Consider the following 21,120-nt stretch of genomic DNA (forward strand, 5'->3'; position numbering starts at 1 on the left):
GGTCCCGCCGGCCAGGTGAGGGTGGCCAGCGGCGCGGAGGCCCCTGCCCCGCGGGGGCGGGGGGGTGGCATGGCGGGGAGGCTCAACTCCAGGGGCCCCCAGAGGAGTTCTCAACGAAACTTCCACCCAGGACAGTGCCAGGGCCGGTGATGACCACGGCGGGAAACGAGCAGCACCCGCACCGTTCACCGTCTTTCCCACACAGCCGGGTGTAGAACCTGCCCTCTCCACAGCTGCGTGGCAGAGCCGTGCCAACGTGGCCGGCACGACCCCCCCCCCCTCAGGCACTGAGGCCAGGCCGGGGGAGTCCGAGCGGGGATCGCCGCCTCCAGCGAGGCTCGGGGGGGGGGGGGGGGGGGGGAACCGAGCCCTGAGGGGCTTGTGGGCGTGGCGGGCCGAGCGGAGGGCGTGAGGGCCCCCGCGGCTCCCCGCAGGGTCGAGCCGCCACTCAGCCGCGGGCGCTCGAGGGGGCGTGGCCACCGTGACGCCACGCCCCCGAACCCCTCGCCCCGCCCTCCCCCAGGCGCGCGAGTGGATCCCTCGCGGCGCCAACCCTTTCCCGGGTCATTGCCCCTCCCCTTTTCCGGGCCTTCAAGCCCCTCGCACGCCGCCTCGGGACCGCGCTCGCTCGTGCGCGCGCCCGTCGGCCCGCCCGCCAGTCAGTCAGTCCGTCCGTCCGTCAGTCGGTCGGAGCTCTCCTCGCGCGCTCGGACCCGACGACGCGGGAGCCGCACGCGCGGGAGCAGGCGACAGCCGAGCGCCGGGCTTGCTCAGCTCCGGTGTGTGGCGGAGCGGCCCTGCCGAGCCGGCGTCCTCGGTTCCCGGCCGGGATACCGTCAGGTCCGCGGGATCTGCAGCTCGCGAGCAGCAGCGCCGAGCGGTGAGGAGACCCGGCCGGGGTGGGGGGGGCGGCCATGGCCGGGCTGCGAGGTGGGGGGGGGGTCGGGCGCCCGGAGGCCACGTCGGACACTCGCGGGCGGGCGGGACGCGAGGGCGACGGAGAGGGATGCGGATTCGAACTCGGGGACCCGGGCTCCGGCTTGGGGCGCGCGGGGGCGGCACGCGTTGTTTCCCGCGGGACCCTCGGCGGGCCCGGGGCGGGCGGGAGCCGCCGCCTCCTCGAGGCCGTTGCCACGTTTCCACGGCGCCTCGCGGCCCGCCCCCAGGGTGGGCTAGGAGAGCGGGCTCCGGCCCTTCCTTCGCGTCGGGCCGGGGGGGACCTCTGGATCCCGGGACCCGGTTCGTTGTCTAGAGGATCGTGCCTAGGAGAAGCCTCGGGTCTCGAACCCAGGACCGCCGAGGAGCGCGCCCCCGCCCCCACCCCCGGATGCAGCCGATCCTCGGCTGGCGAGCCAGACGACAGCTGGGAGTTGGGCTCCAGCTGTTCGGGGGCCTTTCCCCCTGAACTTGGGGCCCACCGGGATTGCAGAAGTTGGACACAGCTTTGCAGACTTGATCTACTCCCCTGAGTGGGGTGGGGATGTGGGATGCGTCCGCACCTAGCGCCCTGGAAACCCCAGCGTCAGTGTGCCTATAGCCGCAGGTTTGGATGGCTTCAGAAAGTCCCAACTCTCGGACCCTGGGAAATTCTACACCTCCTCCGGGTCGGGATCCGGCATTGGAACGCTGCCCCGGGCTGGTCAAGGACTCTTCACCCCCCCCCGCACCTCCCCCCTACCCCCCCCCCCCTGCCACGGGCTAGAGTTCCCACTCCCCTCCAACCTTGGGAACATTCATCCATTCATCAAGAGTCTTGTTTAATAGAAACGGTTGAGATTAGCTTTTTGTTGCTGTTGTTGTTTCAAGGGAGAGAAAAAAAAAAAACTACAAAGTTATAAACTCCTCTGCAAGGCCGGGGACTATGAACAAAGTAGAACTTGAGGAGCAGCTTTGGGCGGTGACTACGTCCCAGAATGACGTCACCAAGCAATATTTAAAATGGGAGCTTTTTTAATGGGGCTACTTAAGATGCCCTAGGTCTTCATTGGCTTTTTTCTTTCTTTCTTTTTTTAAACCTTTTGGTATCCTAGAATACTGGTACTGGGGGCAAAGGGGAGGGGGGTGTAATTTCTCAGCTGTTCCAGTCATCATTCCTTCAAACAGAAAAATAAAGTCCATATGACTCATCTTGTGTTACAACCAAAAACAGCCACTAAGTGGTTCTTTCCTTCCTTTCTTGATTTTTTTTTGATATGAAACCACAAACAAAAGCAAATGCCCAAACTCTGATTGATATGTAGCACATATTTCACATATTTAATGAATAAAGAAAATGACACAGTCAAAGAGTTGGTATGTTTCTTTAGTGTGGTTCCTTTTCTTCTTTGGTGAGGTGGAGGTTAGTGTGGTTCCATCAGCAACTTTCTTCCTGAACTGTACTAAATACCAGTGGGTTTTCTTTTCCATCATACCGTGGTGGAGTATAAATATAGCTTTATAAAGTGGAAATAGCTCACATTTTTTGGGAGGAGGTTGTACAGCAGTTGTAGTGGACTAAAGTTGTGTGTGCCCACACACTGTTGTGTGCAGATCTGTACCGAGTTCCTAGTAGTTTAACCGTAGAAAGTGAATTTGGCATAGGGTTCCAGAAGAAAAGGCTTGGGTGTCTTCCCATCCAGCATCAGGGTGAGTATGGCTGCCAGCACACCTCTCAGATAACCATATAGAATTTATTTCACAGTGAGGTTCCTTGTTTGAGTGTGCACACAGAATAAAGAATTCACAGTATGACCGACCAGAGACTTAAAGAACAGTTGGACAAAAGAAAGCTAACAGAATTGGCCATATTTCTTGAATGTGTAGGAAAATAGACTTGCTAAGGTAATTGATTTTTATACTAAACATAGCAAGGGTTGTATGTCTTTAATAATTGGCTCACAAAAAGGTGATGTTGCTTAGTGAATGCTGCATGTGAATAACTCCAAGTTACTTACAGCCAGCCAAATGAATGAGCTCATCCAGCAAAGACAGATTATATATCAAAACAATCCCAGGATACTTTTTTTTTGCCTTTATGGCTTAATCAATGATAAATCATCAGATCTGCCATTTTAAGATTCCTTCTTTGAGGCAATGCCAAAGTCTAGCCAAATATCTGATTATTTCTTTTAGATTTTCTGCTTGTGATCTTGAATTTATACTCTGTTAATATACGTGGATATTCACTAGTGTTTTTTGTTTGTTTGTTTTTTGTTGGTCCTGGGGCTTGAACTGTGGGCTTGCACACTGTCCCTGCGCTCTTCAGCTCAAAGCGAGTACTCTATCGCTTGAGCCACAGCACCTCTTCCAGTTTTCGGTTGGCTTTTATTGGAGATAAGAGTCTCATGGACTTTCCTGCCTAGGCTGGCTTTGAACTGTGATTCTCAGATCTTAGCCTCCTGAGTAGCTAGGATTACAGGCGTGAGCCACCGGCGCCCGGCATTAGTTTTTGTCCTTTAGGGAATTAAAGCTTTGTTCCTGAAAGTACTTACAGAAATTCAATATTGAAATTTCTTTATATTTTACTGCTATATTGAGGTGAATTACATACTGTACAACTCACCTCTTTTTAAAAACACATTTTAGTAGTTTAGTATATTTACAGTTTTGCAACTGTTAAAATACTCAATTTTAAAACAGGGCGCCAGTGGCTCACATCGTAATCCTAGCTACTCAGGAAACTGAGATCTGAGGATTGCAGTTCAAAGTCAGCCCGGCAAAGTCTGTGAGACTCTTATCTCCAATAAACTACTCAGAAAAAGCCGTAAGTGGCACTGCAGCTCAAGTGGTAGAGCACTAGCCTTGAGCAAAAGAGGCTCATTCATAGATAGTACCCAGACCCTGAGTTCAAGCTTTAGAACTGGCAACAACAAAAAGTAATACTCAGTTTTACAATATTTTTATTGTCCCAGGAAATATTTTTTGTTTTTGTTTTTTTTTTTGTTTTTGTTTCTGGTTTTTTTGTTTTTGTTTTTGTTTCTTTTGGGTCCAGTCATGGGGCCTGAACTCTGCCTGGGCGCTGTCCCTCAGCTCTTCAGCTCAAGGCTAGTGCTCTACCACTTGAGCCACAGCGCCACTTTTTCTTTTTGCTTATGTGGTGCTGAGGAATCGAACCCAGGGCCTCATGCATGTAAGGCAAGCACTCTACCACTGAGCCACCTTCCTAGCCCCCTAGGAAATATTCTTGAATTTACTAGTATTACTCTTCCTTTGACTTCCTTTCTTGCCTCTAAGCCACTAATATATTTTCATTTTGACTGATCTACCTATTCTGAACATTGCATATAAATAGAATATAATATGTGTTTTTTTGTATCTGGTTTCTTTCCATAGGGTATTTTAAGCTTCACTCATAACTGGCATATATTGGTACTTCACTCCTTTTAACTACCAAATAATATTCCACTACATTGTGTATACCACACTGTATTTGTCACTCATCAGTTGATACACATTTGGGTAGTTTCTGCTTTATTTGGAATAATGTTGTTAGGACCATTTCTATGCATTTTTCTGGGGCATAAGGTAAAAAGTGGAATGAGTGAAGAATATGGTAACTTATGGACTTGCAAAATATTTCCAAAATGACTCTACAATACACCTTTTTGTGTGGTTTTTCCAAATCATTTACTGAATTTTAAAGGTCAATTGTTGTATCTAAGTATTAACATGTATAGTAACACCTATATATCATTGTGGTTTTTCTTGAGTGGTATCTTTTAATGTTATTTCAGTCAACAGTAACCATTTGGTGTGCTCCATATTCACAAAGATAAGTACTATGATTCTCAGGCAGTATTTTATAATAGGTCTTTGTGGCCTAAATATGACGATTGTTCCCAATTCTAGATATGAGCCTGTGAAGCACAAGATAAAACTGGAAGAAGGAGAGGAATCTGTAAGGAGGAATGTTTTGCAAAACTTTATCTTCTACTTTATATACTTTGTTTTTAAGGAAACATGTTTTATCTTTGCAGGGAAAATGAAGAATGAAATTGCTGCCGTTGTCTTCTTTTTTACAAGACTGGTTCGAAAGCATGACAAGTTGAAAAAAGAGGCAGTTGAGATGTTTGCTGAGAAATTGACTCTGATACTTCAAGAGAAGTACAAAAATCACTGGTATCCAGAAAAACCATCGAAAGGACAGGCCTACCGGTAACAAATTGCATTGTATGGTTGTATTGTACTAAGTGAAGAAATAGTTTGACTCTGAAATGAGTACAAGGCTAGAGGAGTGAAGGCTGCCTTGACCGTGCCAGTTTTATCTGCAAAATACATAACTATCGGCTGGCTAGGTATTCTCCTTACTCATTTTAAAATGTAGGTATTTGGCCTGATGGCTCCCATCTGTAATCCTAGCTACTCAGGAGGCTGGTATCTGAAGATCATGGTTCAAAGCCAACCCAGGCAGGAAAGTCCCTGAGATTATCTCCAGTTAATCAAAGTGCAGGTGTTTGTTGATGGGAGTCCTACTGCTTAGTCTTGAAAGGCCAGTGCCATAGGCTCGTAGGCTCTAGTGGTTATAGTCTGGCTCCTGACTGAGTACACTCCTATAGCATAGGTACTTGGGGCTTTTCACAATTCTTAAGCACTTCTAATCAACCATAAATGGGTATATAAGGTTTTGAGGAAATAATTCTTGTATGTAAAAGCATATTATATGCTTTTTTTGTTTGTCTGATTTGTGCCTTTCCTGGAACTTGAACTCAGAGCCTTGACACTGTCCCTGAGTTTCTGTGCTCAAGGCTAGTGCTCTACCACCTTGAGCCATAGCACCATTTCTGTCTTTTGGTAGTTAATTAGAGATAAGAATCTTGTGGATTTTCCTGCCCAGGCTGGCTTTCAACCACACAGTCCTCCAACCTCAGCCTCCTAAGTAGGTAGGATTACAGGCATGAGCCACTGGCATCCAGCATATTATTACATACGTTTTAAAGAGACAGATTTTATGGAAAAATTGAGCCAAGGTTAGTTATTAGATACCTGGTATGTTCTTGACACTGACAAGACTGATTTTATTTATACTATGAACAATTCTTCATGATAAAAGCTACTAAAATTGTAGATGAAGGTAAGTTATCTATGATCCACGGCTGGCTTGGGAATCCTTTCCTTTTTTTTTTTTTCCTTTTTGTGCCAGTGCTGAGGGGGCCTGAACTCAGGGCCCAGGTGGTGCCCTGGAGTGCTCTAGCACTTGAGCCACAAAAAACTTCCAGTTTTTTGATGCTTAATTGGAGACAAGAGATTCAGGCATTCCTGCTCAGGCTAGCTTCAAACTGGCGATCCCTACATATCTTAGCTTCCTGAATAACTTGTGTGAGCCACTCATGCCTAGCTGGTTTTCAGAATTGAACTCAAGTCTAACTCCAAATTCTCATAAGCTTTCTTACATCATTGTTTTGGCACTGAGAAGGTAGATACCTCTTATTTGGAGCTATCTTTTGTACTCTGTTTTATAAGTTACATTTACAGCTAGAAGTAACCTGACCTGTCATACCTATTCTCTTATATCTCACTATTCTATAAGCTTAAAAGCCCTCTGTTGCTGCTTTTCCCATTTTGATGTGCTACAAAAACTCAATGTGAAGCTGTGTAATTATGGCTCATTCCTACAATCCTAACTGCTCAGGAAGTTGAGATCTAAAGATTATGATTTGAAGCCATCCTAGATAAGAAAGTATGAGACTCTTCATCTCCAGTTAGCCATCAAAAAGCTAGAACAAAAGTACAGCTATAGCTCAAGTGGTAAAGCACCAGCCTTAAGAGAAAAAGCAAAGAGAATGCAAGAAGTTCTGAGTTCAAGCCCAAGTGTTAGCGTGCACACACACACAGTTAAAAATTAAACAGTTGTTCATAACTATAGAAATCCTTTTATTTGTGTATATTGTCCCCCAAGTTTTCCCCACAGATCAATAATTCAATGCCTTGTTGTAAAGAGGCCTTCCTTTCTCTCACTTAACGACAAATATAAGACTAATTGACAAATCTAGGCAGAAGATGACAAGGAAATGTTTACTTTTCATTTGCTTAAAACTATATGAGCCCAACTTTTCTATTGACAAGCTAAGAACCAAGGTAATTACTATATTTTCTTCTTGTTTTTATCCAACGAGATTTCTTAGTAGAATGACTAATTAAAGTAGAAATGTAGATGTTAATGTAAGCATGACTCATTTTTCATCTTCTCATTTGATTTTTTTTCTGCACATCTTCATATCTGATAGAATAGCTTTTTGTGAGTTAGAGCTATTGAGGCTTTTTACGATGATCTATTTGACATTGGGTGAAGGATTTGGAAGTGCTAAGCTACTGTTACTGAAAAAAGGAGGCACAGTCAAGTTAAATACTTCAAGGTCAGACAGTGTACAATTTCATTTCCATTAACTAAAAGGGAAAAGGTAGTCAAACAAGATATTGGCATGTGACCAAAAGATTCACTTTAAAACTTTGAATAGGGGCTCAGAATGCGGCTTAGTGGTAGAGTGCTTGCCTAGCACGCATGAAGCCCTGGGTTCAGTTCCTCAGTACCACATATACAGAAAAAGCCACAAGTGGTGCTGTGGTTCAAGTGGTAGAGTGCTAGCCTTAAGCAAAAGAAGCTCAGGGACAGTGCCCAGGCCTAGAGTTCAAGCCCCATGACTGGCCAAAAAAAAAAATTTTTTTTTTTTAAAACTTAGGAGTAAAGTCTGGAGTAAAATCTGTAGACTGCAGAGGGAAATAAAAATGAGAATATAGGATTAAGGGTCTCTTCAGTTTATGGTTGAGGCTAATTGCAAAAACTTGGAAAGAACTCTCAACATTAAGTAAATGATAGACTATATGTGCAAGTTTTAAAATCTTGTTTTTGAAAAGTAAGTAGATAATGTATAAGTAGTCAATGTGTAGAGTGAAAAATAGTATAAAATACGGTATCTAAATTTGGCAAAGCAAAATCTAAGTATATTTACATATAATTTTTAAGTTTAGAACCTGCATCGCTCATTGTGGAGAATATATTTAAAAGATATATTAAGCTATATGCTTAAGATATATTTTCATGTCTTGAACTGCTTTTGATGCTGAGGCACATTGGAGACACACACACACACACACACACACACACACACACACACACACACACACACACACACACACACACACACACACACACACACACACACACACACACACACACACACACACACACACACACACACACACACACACACAGGCTTGAATGCCAACCTTGAGCTCTGTCTCTTAGCTTTTTTGCCCAAGGCTGGCACTCTACCACTTGAGCCACAGCTCTGCTTTCAGCTTTTTACTGGTTATTGAAAATGAGTCTCTTTCTTGCTCAGGATGGCTTCATATCATGATCTTTAGATCTCATCCTTATGAGTAGCTAGGATTATGGATGGAGTCACTAATGCCCAGCTTACCCTCTACAGCGTTAGAATCTGTAACAGAGTGATCTTACTAACAAAACAAAGTGTCATATCATAAAGCATTTTTTCACTTAGAATTTGCTATTGTTAATAACTCTGTTAAGACAGGAATTGATGGACAGAGAATATTGTGAAGTTTTAGTTTTTGTGCTAGGGATTAAACTGAGAGGCTCACACAAGTCAGACCTAAGTGCTTTACTTCTGAGCTATACCCCAACCCTGGGTATTGTTAAATAACATGAACTTTGGAGTCTGGTGGCCTAGACTTAAAGCCTTGATTCATCACTACTAATTTATGATGTGGAATAAGTTACTTAAACTCTGCCTTTTTTTTTAAACAGTGGTGAATTTAGTGTCTAACTCAAAGGCTGGGAATTAAGGATTTAATACATTCAAAAAATTTATAAAACTGTGGCCTAGTATACATTTGAATTATAACACTTTAGAAACATTATTAGTTGTTACATAATTAGAACTATTTAACTTTTTTCAATCAAAATTGAAATCAGTCAACTTTAAAAAAAAACAACAACTAGTACATAGCACATTATTCTTTTCATTGCTGGGGATTGAACCTAGAACTGTACATATTCTAAGCAAGTACTCTATTACTAAACTATATCCTCAGCCCAAGCAACACGTTATTACTGAGAGAATTGTATTTTATAGTATAATTACTAGCTGTGAGTTAACTTATATTGACATATTTACTTTTTATCTTCACATCTGAGAAAAAGTTAAAGCTAGTGCGCTGGTGATTCATAGCTATAATTCTAGCTATTCAGGAGGCTGAGAACTGAGGATCAAGATTCTAAGTCACCGTGGGCAGAAAAGTTTGTGAGATTCATCCCCAATAACCCAGCAAAAAGCCAGAAGTGAAGGTATGGCTTAAATAGTAGAGAACCAGCCTAGAGCAAAATAGGCAAGCAAGTGCCCTGAGTTCTATCCCCAATATACTCACAACACATAGGTACATACATACTGTGACTAGGACTAACACCCAAATCTTAATTGATTCTTGGTTGTAAGTAGTATTTTTTCATTAAATCTACCTTTCCTTTTAGCAGAATGCTTCTCAGTGTGTATTTTTACCTTTACTCTGGTAGTATCTTTTAACATTTTATAGGTAGGTGTGGTGTTTCTTAGGTTAGGTTAAAAAAAAATTGGGGGGCTGGGAAGGTGGCTCAGTGGTAGAGCGCTTGCCTTGCATGTATGAGGCCCTGGGTTCAATTCCTCAGCACCACATAAGCAAAAAGTAAAAAAAAACAACGGAAGTGGTGCTGTGGCTGCTCAAGTGGTAGAGTGCTAGCCTTGAGCTGAAGAGCTGAGGGACAGCACCCAGGCCCAGAGTTCAGGCCCCGTGACCAGATCCAAAAGAAAAAAAATTGGGGTCTGGGAAGGTGGCTTAGTGGTAGAGCGCTTGCCTTGCATGCATGAGGCCCAAAAGCTGGAAGTGGCACTGTGGCTCAAGTGGTAGAGCACTAGCCTTGAGCTGAAGAGCTGGGAGACAGCGCCCAGGCGCAGAGTTCAGGCCCCACAACCAGACCCCCCCAAAAAAAAAATTTAACTGAGCTGGGCACCGTGGCTTATGCCTATAATCCTAGCTACTCTAGAGGCTGAGATCTGAGGATTGCAGTTCAAAGCCAGCCTGGGCAGGAAAGTTTGTGAGACTCTAATCTCCAAATAACCACCAGAAAACTAGAAGTGTGCTGTGGCTTAAGTAGCAGAGTGCTTACCTTGAGCTGAAGAGCTCTCCTGCCCGGGCAGGGGAGACTGTGAGACTCCTATCTCCAATAAACCACCAGAAAACCGGAAGTGGTGCTATAGCTCAAGTGGTAGAGCGCTCGCCTTGAGCTGAAGAGCTGAGGGACAGCTGAAGAGCTCAGGGACAGCACTCAGGCCCAGAGTTCAAGCCCCACAACCAACAATATAAATTAATTAACTGAGGCTCCTCTATTGGTTTCTCTCACTTTTGGGGGGGGGGGTGGCATTTGTGGGGTTTGAACTCATCCTACGTGTCCCTGAGCTTTTTTGCTCAAAGCAAGCTCTCTACCACTTTGAGCCATAGCACCACTTCCAGTTTCCTGGTGTTTAATTGGAAATAAGAATCTCACAGACTTTCCTGCCTGGGCTGGCTTTAAATGCAGTCCTTAGATCTCGGCCTCCTAAATAGCTAGGATTACAGGCATGAGTCACTAGTACCTGGCTTTCACTTTTTTTCTTATGTTGAAAATTAACTTTAGGGCTGGGCGCTGGTGGCTCACGCCTGTTTTCCTAGCTACTCAGGAGGCTGAGATCTGAGGATCGCGGTTCAAAACCAGCCTGGGCAGGAGAGACCGTGAGACTCCTATCTCCAATAAACCACCAGAAAACCGGAAGTGGCGCTATAGCTCAAGTGGTAGAGCTCTAGCCTTGAGCTGAAGAGCTGAGGGACAGCGCCCAGGCCCAGAGTTCAAGCCCCACAACTGACAAAAAAGAAAAGAAAAGAAAATTGACTTTAGACATTGTAGGTAGGGATGAGAGGGAAAAACAGAGAACAAAGGAAGGGATGACATTGTCCAAAAGAAATGTACTCTTCTCTCTGTTCTTTTCTAGCTCTCTCTTCTCTTTCTCTGTTCTCTCTCTGCTCTTTTCTAGCTCTCTCTGCTCTCTGTTCTCTCTCTGTTCTTTTCTAGCTCTTTTCTCTCTTTCCTCTCTCTTTCCCAGCTCTCTCTTTCCCTGGCCTTTCTCAGCCGCGTGGAGGGCCAACCTTGCCTGGTCCCAGCTGGTCTACTGAATAAACCTACCCCTTACCTGAAAAAAAAAAAAAAAAAAAGAAATGTACTCTTTACCTGACTTGTATAAGTTTGACAAAAATGTCCCTTCTTACAATACTGGAGATTGAAGCCAAGGCCCTAGTATGCTAAGCAAATGTTCTATCACTTCAAACATACTTGTAGCCCTAAGTATCTGTTTCATTTAAAAAAAAAAAAACGAAAGACGGGGCTGGGAATGTGGCTTAGTGGAAGAGTGCTTACCTAGCATTCATGAAGCCCTGGGTTCAATTCCTCAGTACCACATACACAGAAAAAGCCAGGAGTAGCACTGTGGCTCAAAAAAAGAATGTCTTAAATTTATATAAATTTATATCGTTTATATAGGAATTTAAACTTCTCCTTCTATTATCACCTTAACTCACATAGTGGTTAAAAAAAAAGGAAAAAAAAAGCCCTTTCTGGGTGTTGGCTCACACCTGTAATCCTAGCTACTCATGTGGTTGAGATCTGAGGATTGTAGTTCAAAGCCAGCCCAGACAGGTATATAAATGTGTGATATAGATGTTTCTTTGTCCTTGACTGATTCTGTACTTTTAGAACAATTATGGATGAGGCAAAGGATTTCCTCTTAACACTTTATTGTACTAAACAGAGTGGTCTTGATGCTGCGTGTATTCATATTTACTCTCATTTTAGGATAATTATGCTAAATATGCTCCCGGGCTCTCTAGGGTATTATGATTACTCACCTTCACAAATAATGATAAAGTTTGTGATGGAGATTCATATAAAGGTGTTAATCTAAGTCTACTTTGTTGCAGATGCATTCGTGTCAATAAGTTTCAGAGAGTTGATCCTGATGTCCTGAAAGCCTGTGAGAACAGCTGTATTTTGTACAGTGATCTGGGTTTGCCTAAAGAGCTCACACTCTGGGTGGACCCGTGTGAAGTGTGCTGTCGGTGAGTTGGCAAGTTTGGCAGCTGAACTGATTTTGCCAAATACTCTTGTATTTGACCTGCCTGTGTATCTTTGCATCCTGGAGCTGGAGCTGGTGGTTTGGCTTTTACAAAAACAAATACGTGAAATAACCTTCTTGGGTGATGATACAGGACTTTGTGGTACATATGTGCACATTGGAGGGAAACTAGGAGGAGGACACAGAAACAGGATAAAACATACAACAGTGGGACCCATCAACTGCACTGGAAGTCACTGATCAAAACGAACTAATCAACTCAATGGGAGGGAAGGAATGAGCAGGAAAGAGGAAACAACTGACACTAAGCAAAAAGAAATGTATATATCACCCGACGTGGAAGAAATAAATGTATTGTCAAAGCTCATAGAACTCATAAAATATAGACCACGATAAATACAATTTACCCCATGAAGGTTAGAATGTGTTTGTGACTTTAACTAAATATCACTATCCCACAATACTGGGAAATTTGTGAAATTTACATAATCACTTAATCACAATAAAAAATTGCTATAAAAATGAAAAATACAATAAAAAATGTTAAATAACCTTCCTGGGGTGATGGTAAAGTTATATTCTTGTTTGACAATATAAGAAACTTAGGAACTGAACAAAGTTTTCCTAGAGCATTGCCAAGAGTTTACTGTAGATCTACAAGTAGATCTTTCCCTTCTTCAAGTTAACACCAGATAATAATGAGTAATAATTTTTGGTAGGTCTGTGTATTTCAAGTGGCTGAGTGATATTTTCCATAATGGAATTTGCTCTATCCTGTGAGATCTGTTTCATCTACATATTAACATTGTGGACTAGGTACCCTTATGTTATAATGTTTTCAAAATGAAAACATTCTTTTAAGTAGTTTACAGTATAATAAAGAATAAAAAAGAGTAAGCAGTTTTATAATCTGAATTATACTAGGAATTGTACAAAGTACAATGATAGTTGATAGGAGAAAGTTAATGGCTGTGTTAAGGATCAGTAAAGACTATTGAATGCATGATACTTGAACTGGGAGGATTTTAAAAAAGGAAATGGAGCAGGTGACAGGATGGGAAAGACATTTATAGGAAGGAATAGAATGAACCAAAAGCTTAGAACTCATAACAATTTTCTCTTGCTATACCTATAGGATGTTTCTCTGTGGTTTTGAGATATATTTACTTCTTTTCTTTTTTCTTTTTTTTAACCCGTCCTGGGGCTTGACTTCAGGACCTGAGCACTGTTCTTGGGCTTCTTTTGCTCAAGGCTAGCACTCTACCACTTGAGCCACAGCACTACTTCCAGTTTTTTCTGTTTATGCGGTACTGACGAATTGAACCCAGGACTTCATGCATGCTAGGCAAGCACTCTACCTCTAAGCCATTCCCAACCCCTATTTACTTCTTTTCTATTGACTGCTTTTTGATGCAAATCTAAGGTGGTCAGAGCCTTTAACTTCTTCAGCAGTGAAGGTGTAAGTGAAAATATGTAATGCTTTACCAAAAACACCCCTAGAAATGACTACCCATTTTGCCAGCATTGTTTTAAACTTCCTGCTTTGGGAAATCAGATGTAGAAGGTGCAGTTTTATAGAGGTGAAGATTCTTCCAAGCTTTCTTTTTCAGATAGAAAAATGAAGATTAAGCAACTTAGGTGTGTTAATATCAAGCATCTTTAGATTATGGGGACTCACTTTAATCTGGTTTTAAACTGGGCCACTAAAACTGGCAGAAGAAGCTATTGTACTAAATTGGCTACTTTTTTAGTTGAGCCCAGGTGACTTATTTAATATTTTGGTGCAGGTCTTGGGACTTGAACTTAAGGTCTGGGAACTGTCTCTGACACTTTTTGCTGAAGTTTACCACTTCAGCCACATCTCCCTTCCCACTTCCAGCTTTTAGAGTTTCAAGTTTTCTGCCCCTGATGGCTTTGAAACTTTGTTTTTAGATCTCAGGTTCCTGAGTAGCTATGATTGCCAGTGTGTGCCACCAGTGACATCAAAGTTGACTTTTTTTTTTTTTGGTTGATTGCAGGGCTTGAGCTCAGGGTACTGTCCCTAAGCTTTTCTGCTCAAGGCTAGAGCTCTGCCACTTTCAGCCACAGCTCAGTTCCACTTTGTTTTTTTAAGTCTTTTAAGTAGTTACTCAAAAGATTCTCAGTTCAACATATCAGTTTATAAGTGCAATGCATCTGGATCAGTTTCACTCCTTCCATCATTGCCAGTTGATTTATTTAACACATATTCTTTAAGGTTGTATAGCTTTTCAACCCACAAAATAATTACAAAAAGCATTTGAAAGAGGGTTGCTCAGAAAGTAGAAGTATAATTCAGTGGTAGATCTCTTCCCTAGTATGCACAAGAGTACAGGTTGACCCATTGTAACAATGAGAGATGTACAAGAAACTATGTTAAAAACCAACTTTATAATTCAGCAGGGGAGGGAAGGAAGGTAAGGGGAAAAACAAAAGAAGAGGTTAACAATGCTCTATAGGAAATGTACTCATTACCTTACTCATGTAACTGTAACTCTTCTATACAGTATTTTTACAATAAAGAACATATAAAAAATAAAAATAACCACCACTGTGAACTAAAAAAAAAGAATTTTAATGTCTGACAGGCAAGAGAAAAGCTAAGTAGACCCAAATTATATTAATACACAAATAGATAACGTAAGGATGTTAAATTATCAGGGAAAAAATTTATATCCAAGTTTAAGAAATCTAATTACATACACATTTTGGGCATTATTTTAAGTGTTTAAAATAAGTCATAAGGGTTGGGAAGATGGCTCAATTGTAGAGTGCTTGCCTTGCATGCATGAGGCCCTGAGTTCGATCCTTAGCACCACATAAGAAGAAAAAGCTGGAAGTGGCACTGTGGCTCAAGTGGTAGAGTGCTAGCCTTGAGCTGAAGAGCTCAGGGACAGTGCCCAGGCCCAGAGTTCAGGCTCCATGACCAACAAAAAAAAAAAAAAAAAAGTCTTAAATCTTAAAGATAAAAGCTTTAGCTATATGAACATTCTATTTAATTGGATATTTCATTACTTGATAATGGCCAATAATGAAAAATGAATATGCTTCCATCTTGCTACTTTTAGTAACTATATGAACCTAACATTTTATATGATTAAATTTTGCCAAAATTGGTGTTGTCATTTTCCCCCACATTAATAGAAATCACATTCACTGTATAAGTTGATCATATAGAACCTCTGAAAGAAAGATAAATTAGAACTTGTGTAAAAGCAATTGATGTAAGTTAACAGGGGACATTAAGATATTAAAAAGAAGGATAATTAGAAAGATAAATGGTCTGAACATTAAGGCAATGCTAACGAAGAATAATTGAACATCTTATACCTTGAGTCTTTAAATATAATAACTCATTGGTGTATAGAGACTAAGAGGTACTACAAAGGAACATCTTTCATAGTCTTGAGACATTGTGTCAGAATGAAATGCTGGATAAGTACATAGAATGCTATATAGTTTGAAAGTTTATCAGTTAATTCAATATTTGAGGATACAGAATAGATAACATCTTTCCTGTGATGAGAAAGTCTGAGGATAGCTGGCAGTTTTTTTTATGTACTCGGTGCACTTTATAACTTTTCGGTAATTTCTGCAATCTTTTTAAAAAATTTTTTTCCTGATCATCGGGCTTGAACTGAGGATCTAGGCACTGTCCCTAAGCTTCTTTTTGTTCGAGGCTAGCATTCTACCATTTGAACGACAGCACCGCTTCCGACAGCACCGCTTCCGACAGCACCGCTTCCGGCTTTTTTCTGAGTAGTTTATTGGAGATAAAGAGTCTCACTGACTTTTCTGCCTGGGCAGGTTTCAAACCATAATCCTCAGATTTCAGCCTCCTGAATAGTCAGGATTACAGGTGTGAGCAATCTTCTTATAAGGAACATTAGATAATTATTGCATAGTAACTAATTTAGTCTTGATGTTTTAGCAGTACATAATTGAAAAAATGGAAAGTGTAAAGGTTATCCATTGCTAATTCTACTGAAATACTAGCTGTTCATTCTGATGTCAGGGTAATACAGTTAGTAGCTTCACTTGCTTTGAAGAAAGCCCTCATACTAACCTCAAGGCACAGGCACAGAACCCTTGTGTTTCTAAATTTCAATTACCTATTTAGAATTGTTTGATTAAATTTCCTATGTCTTAACACTTATTAGGCATTAGTAATATTTATTTTGTGGAATCTATTTGAATAGCTTATATGTTTTCCTTTGTACTTTAAATATTTGTTTTTTAGTGTTGACTATACGCTAATTTCTCTCTTTGCATAATTTATTTTCCTTTTTTGTTGAGATAACAGTCATGGTTACATATTTTGACACTTTTTTTTTTTCTGGTAATGGAGCTTGAACAAGATCTTGGTCCTGGGCACTGTCCTTGAGCTCTTTAGCTCAAGGCAGGGACTTGATCCACAGCGCCACTTCCAGTTTCCTGGTGTTATTTGGAGATAAGAGTCTCTTGGACTATCCTGCCTGGGCTGGCTTCACACTGCATTCCTCAGATCTCAGCCTCCTGAGTAGCTGGGATTACATTAGAAAACTATTCTGTAATAGACTGCATTGCATATAAAGATGTAATAGAGGAAGTGGCGCTGTGGCTCAAGCGGTAGAGTGCTCGCCTGGAGCTGAAGAGCTGAGGGACAGTACCCAAGCCCAGAGTCCGAGCCCCACGACCGACCAAAAAGAAAAAAAGATGTAATAGAATGCATTACTTTATAGTGTTTTTTGATACTGTTTTTATTGTTAGCAAAAAACAAATGAGGAAGAGAATTGAATCACTTATATTTGTGCTTATATAAACCAGAAGGAGACAATTACAGCCCAAGGGCCGACATGGAACTGGTTAGGATAATGTTCAGAGCCAATTCTCCAATAGTTCCTTTATTTCCTTGGTGCAGTGACTTGTTTGAGCCTGTTTGTGTTTATGGACATTTCTTGCTTTGTTGAAGATTTTAAAAACATTTATATACACAGGTATGGAGAGAAAAACAATGCATTCATTGTTGCCAGCTTTGAAAATGAGGATGAGAACAAGGATGAGATCTCCAAGAAAGTTTCCAGGGCCCTTGATAAGGTGACCTCCGATTATCATTCTGGATCCTCTTCTTCAGATGAAGAAACAAGTAAGGAAGTGGCAGTGAAACCCACTTTGGTGGCTGCAGCCCCAAGTCCTGTATACCAGGTAACCATGAAACTCCTTATATTGGAGGATTTAGCAGATATTTCAGATAGTCCTACTTATGTTGCCCAAGATTTCTGATTTAATATTCTACATCTGAGCCTTTCTCACACTAAGAGGAAACTGCCCCCTCTGAGATATATATATATATGTATATGTATATATATTAATGAATATTATTCCTGAATAGTAAAGCAGATCTTCGATAAAGTGAGTCTCAATGCCAATTTATATATATATATATATTTGGTGGTGGTGGTGGTGGTGATCATGGGGCTTGAACTCTGGGCCTGGGTACTATCCCTCAGCTCTTCAGCTCAAGGTGAGCACTGTACCACTTGAGCCACAACACCACTTCTGGTTTTCTTGTGTTTATTTAGAGATAAGAGTCTCATGGACTTTCCTACCTGGGCCTGGGCTGGGTTTGAACCATGATCCTCAGATCTCAGCCTCCTTAGTAGCTAGGATTATAGGCATGAGCCACCGGTACCCAGCATAAATATATTTTTAATGAGCCTCTTTCCCATTAAATACAAAATCATGGTGATAAAATATTCCTATAATTTGGGCTGGGAAGGTGGTTCAGTGGTAGAGTGTTTGCCTTGCATACATGAGGCCCTAGGTTGAATTCCTCAGCACTACATCTTCAGAAAAGGCCTGAAGTGGTGCTGTGGCTCAAGTGGTAAAGTGCTAGCCTTGAGCTGAAGAGCTGAGGGACAGCACCCAGGCCCAGAGTTCAGGGCCCATGACTGACAAAAAATATATATATTTGTATAATTTAAGTTCCAAAATTGCCACTCATCTTTATAGTCTTTTTTTTTTTTTTTTTTTGGTTGGTCATGGGGGATGAACTCTGGGTTTGGGCGCTGTCCCTTAGCTCTTCAGCTCAAGGCTAGCGCCCTACACAGCACCACTTCTGGCTTTTTTCTGCTTATGTGGTGCTAAGGAATTGAACCCAGGCCTCATGCATGCAAGGCAAGCACTCTTACCACTGAGCCACCTTCCCAGCCCCCCTTTATAGTCTTTAACACTTCCATTTCTTACTTTTGAGTTTAACCTTCTTGTTTTATCCCTTTTCAATAGTAAAAGAGAAACCACTAACTTTAATTTTTTTACTCAAACTCAAACATTTTTCCCATTTGCTTTCTGAGTCATATAATTAGCAGGAATGCATTTACAACTCCATTTACTTTATACCAGAGAACACTAAATATATTTTTTCCATTTCCTGGGACTTATTTCAGTAAAAATTTTATATATGATTTGAAGCACAAAGGCATTACATCTTTGTGTTCCTCGGCTAAGAATGTCCATTTAATGCACTTTAAAAACTCTTTGATTTTTGTTTTTTTGCTGGTACTGGAGTTTGAACCCAGACTCTCATGATTACTTGGCTGGTGATCTACCACTTGAGCTATGTTTCCAGGGTAGCTTTTCAGTGGTTATTTTGGAGATGGAATCTCAAGGACTTTTCTTTGTAGACTGACTTCAGACTGCAGTCTTCCAGATCTTGAATACAGGCATGAGCCACCAGTGCCAATCTTACACTTTTAAAAATTTTGACTGAACAATACTCTTCAATAATAAAAAAAAATCTTTTAGTCAAAGAAACCTACAGAGATCTTTTGAGTTAATCCTTATTTCTGATTTTCAGTAAATTTTTAAGTGTACCTATTTTTATATTAGTTTTAATTATCATTTCAATTATAAAACATAACATTAAGGTAGGTTTGGAGTTGGATTAAAACAAAAAGTTGGACTAAAGAATAAGGAGCCCACGACCAGACCCCAAAAAAAAAAAAAAAAAAGTAGTGGGTGAAAGTTGTTACATAAGTGACCCATAAGCACATGAAAAGATGTTTAGCCATTTATCATTAGGGAAATATAAAGTAAAACCACAACGAAACATTACTTTTTCCAAATTAAGTAGTCTTTTTTTGTTTTCTTGGGGTCTGGTCTTGGGGCCTGAACTCTGGGCCTGGGCACTGTCCCTCAGCTCTTCAGATCTTCAGCTCAAGGCTAGCGCTCTACCACTTGAGCCACAGTGCCACTTCTGGCTTTTTTCTTTTTGCTTATGTGGTGCTGAGGAATTGAACCCAGGGCCTCATGCATGTAAGGCAAGCGCTCTACCACTGAGCCACCTTCCCAGCCCCAAATTAAAGTCTTAACAGCACCAAATATTGGCAAGAATGTAAAGGAGCTAGATTTAAAAAACTAACGCTTCTAAAGTTGAATATGCATCTGCCCAAATAGGCAGCAGTTCTCCTAAATAAAAATTAAAATGTATGTTTATATATGTATAAGTCAAAGTACAAAAATTTGGACATATAGATTAATATTTGTGTTGCATCTGTGTTTTAAGTAAATAGGTATGTATGAAGACACAACATACATGCATCTTCAGGTATATTGACAGTGATAAATGGGTTGTTAAATCTGGTAAGAGCAAGGAGTTCCTGCTCATTGTATGAATGTTATATAGAACATAAATAATAAACTGGAAGAACACATTGGAGATCACAGAAATCTGAAACTCACAGGGTGTTACGTTCTGAGCAGAGGTCCAAAAATGAGGATAAGATTTTGAATGTGCACTTAATCAAAAGCTTTTGTTCTCAAACTAAACTGGCTATAACACAATGAACTAGAAAGTTCTGGTAGAATACCTAAGGTTTTATTATTGTTCAGTCAGTGGGGCATGATTGTTTGTATTTAAAGTTCTCTAAGTGACTGGGTAAGCTTCCATTCATTGTGTTTTTATCTTTTCTGGGTGAGGTCATTATAAATATGTTTAAGTTCATTTATTTCCTCATTTGTTCCCAAAGCACTGTCCACCTATTATGATGTTTTTAACAAACGTTAGGAATGCCACTTAGATTTACTCTTAGGATCATAGATAAATGATTTTGCCTTCATTGAGAAATCTGGAAGGTCTCCTAGTCTTTACCGGACACATAACTAGTTTTTCCTTTGAATTAACTATTGTGTTCTTTTTTCTACAGATTTCAGAACTTATATTCCCACCTCTTCCGGTGTGGCAGCCTTTGCCCAGAAAAAAGCCAGGAATGTATCGAGGGCATAGCCATCAGAATCACTATCCTCCTCCTGTTCCATTTGGTTATCCAAATCCAGGAAGGAAGAATAAATCATATCGCCCAGTTCCAGTGACATGGGTTCCTCCTCCTGGAATGCATTGTGACCGAAATCACTGGATTAATCCTCATATGTTAGCACCTCACTAGCTTCTTTTGATTCTGAGGGTGTAATGTTGAGTAAAAGATAGACTATATCTTATAACACATTACATGTTAAGAGTTCATACTCCTAGTAGTGAAGTTAGATGGACCAAACCATCAAACTTATTTTTCTAGAAAAGTTATTGAATATTCTTTCTTAAAAAGTATATATGCACTTTAGATAAATTGATATAGTTTGAGAAACTTTATTAGTCAAGTGCCTGAATTTTTAATATTGGACTTGAGTATTTATATATTGTGCATCAACTCTGTTGGATACGAAAACACTGTAGAAGTGGACGATCTGTTCTAGCACCTTTGAGCATTTACTTTATGGGAGACTACGTAAGTTATTTATACACAGCAAATCTATTTTATGTCATTGTTTTAGAAGAATTGTGTGAAATCATGTAGTTGAAATAAAAAGTAGTTTGAGGCATGGCAATGTGTGCTTTTTTCTTTATGGAAAAAAAGAAAACAGGATTATCTAATGTATTTATTTAGTAAAGAAAAAAAGAATTTTCAGTATTTCCTTCAAAAAGTCAACTTTT

The 21,120-nt window shown here is 40.9% G+C and overlaps 1 protein-coding gene across 1 annotated transcript; it reads left to right on the forward strand.

Annotated features, from left to right (window-relative positions):
- Positions 1-608: 608 nt before the first annotated feature.
- On the forward strand, positions 609-21,010 carry Btg3 (BTG anti-proliferation factor 3). The gene is made up of 5 exons (XM_042676819.1): positions 609-880; positions 4,956-5,133; positions 11,980-12,117; positions 17,129-17,336; positions 20,336-21,010. The coding sequence occupies exons 2-5, from the start codon at positions 4,961-4,963 to the stop codon at positions 20,573-20,575; spliced, it is 759 nt and encodes a 252-aa protein (XP_042532753.1). The 5' UTR covers positions 609-880; positions 4,956-4,960; the 3' UTR covers positions 20,576-21,010.
- The last annotated feature ends 110 nt before the right edge of the window (positions 21,011-21,120 follow it).

Source organism: Dipodomys spectabilis, unplaced genomic scaffold (assembly GCF_019054845.1).
Source record: "Dipodomys spectabilis isolate Male_0828 unplaced genomic scaffold, ASM1905484v1 ptg000032l, whole genome shotgun sequence".
NCBI lineage: Eukaryota > Metazoa > Chordata > Mammalia > Rodentia > Heteromyidae > Dipodomys > Dipodomys spectabilis.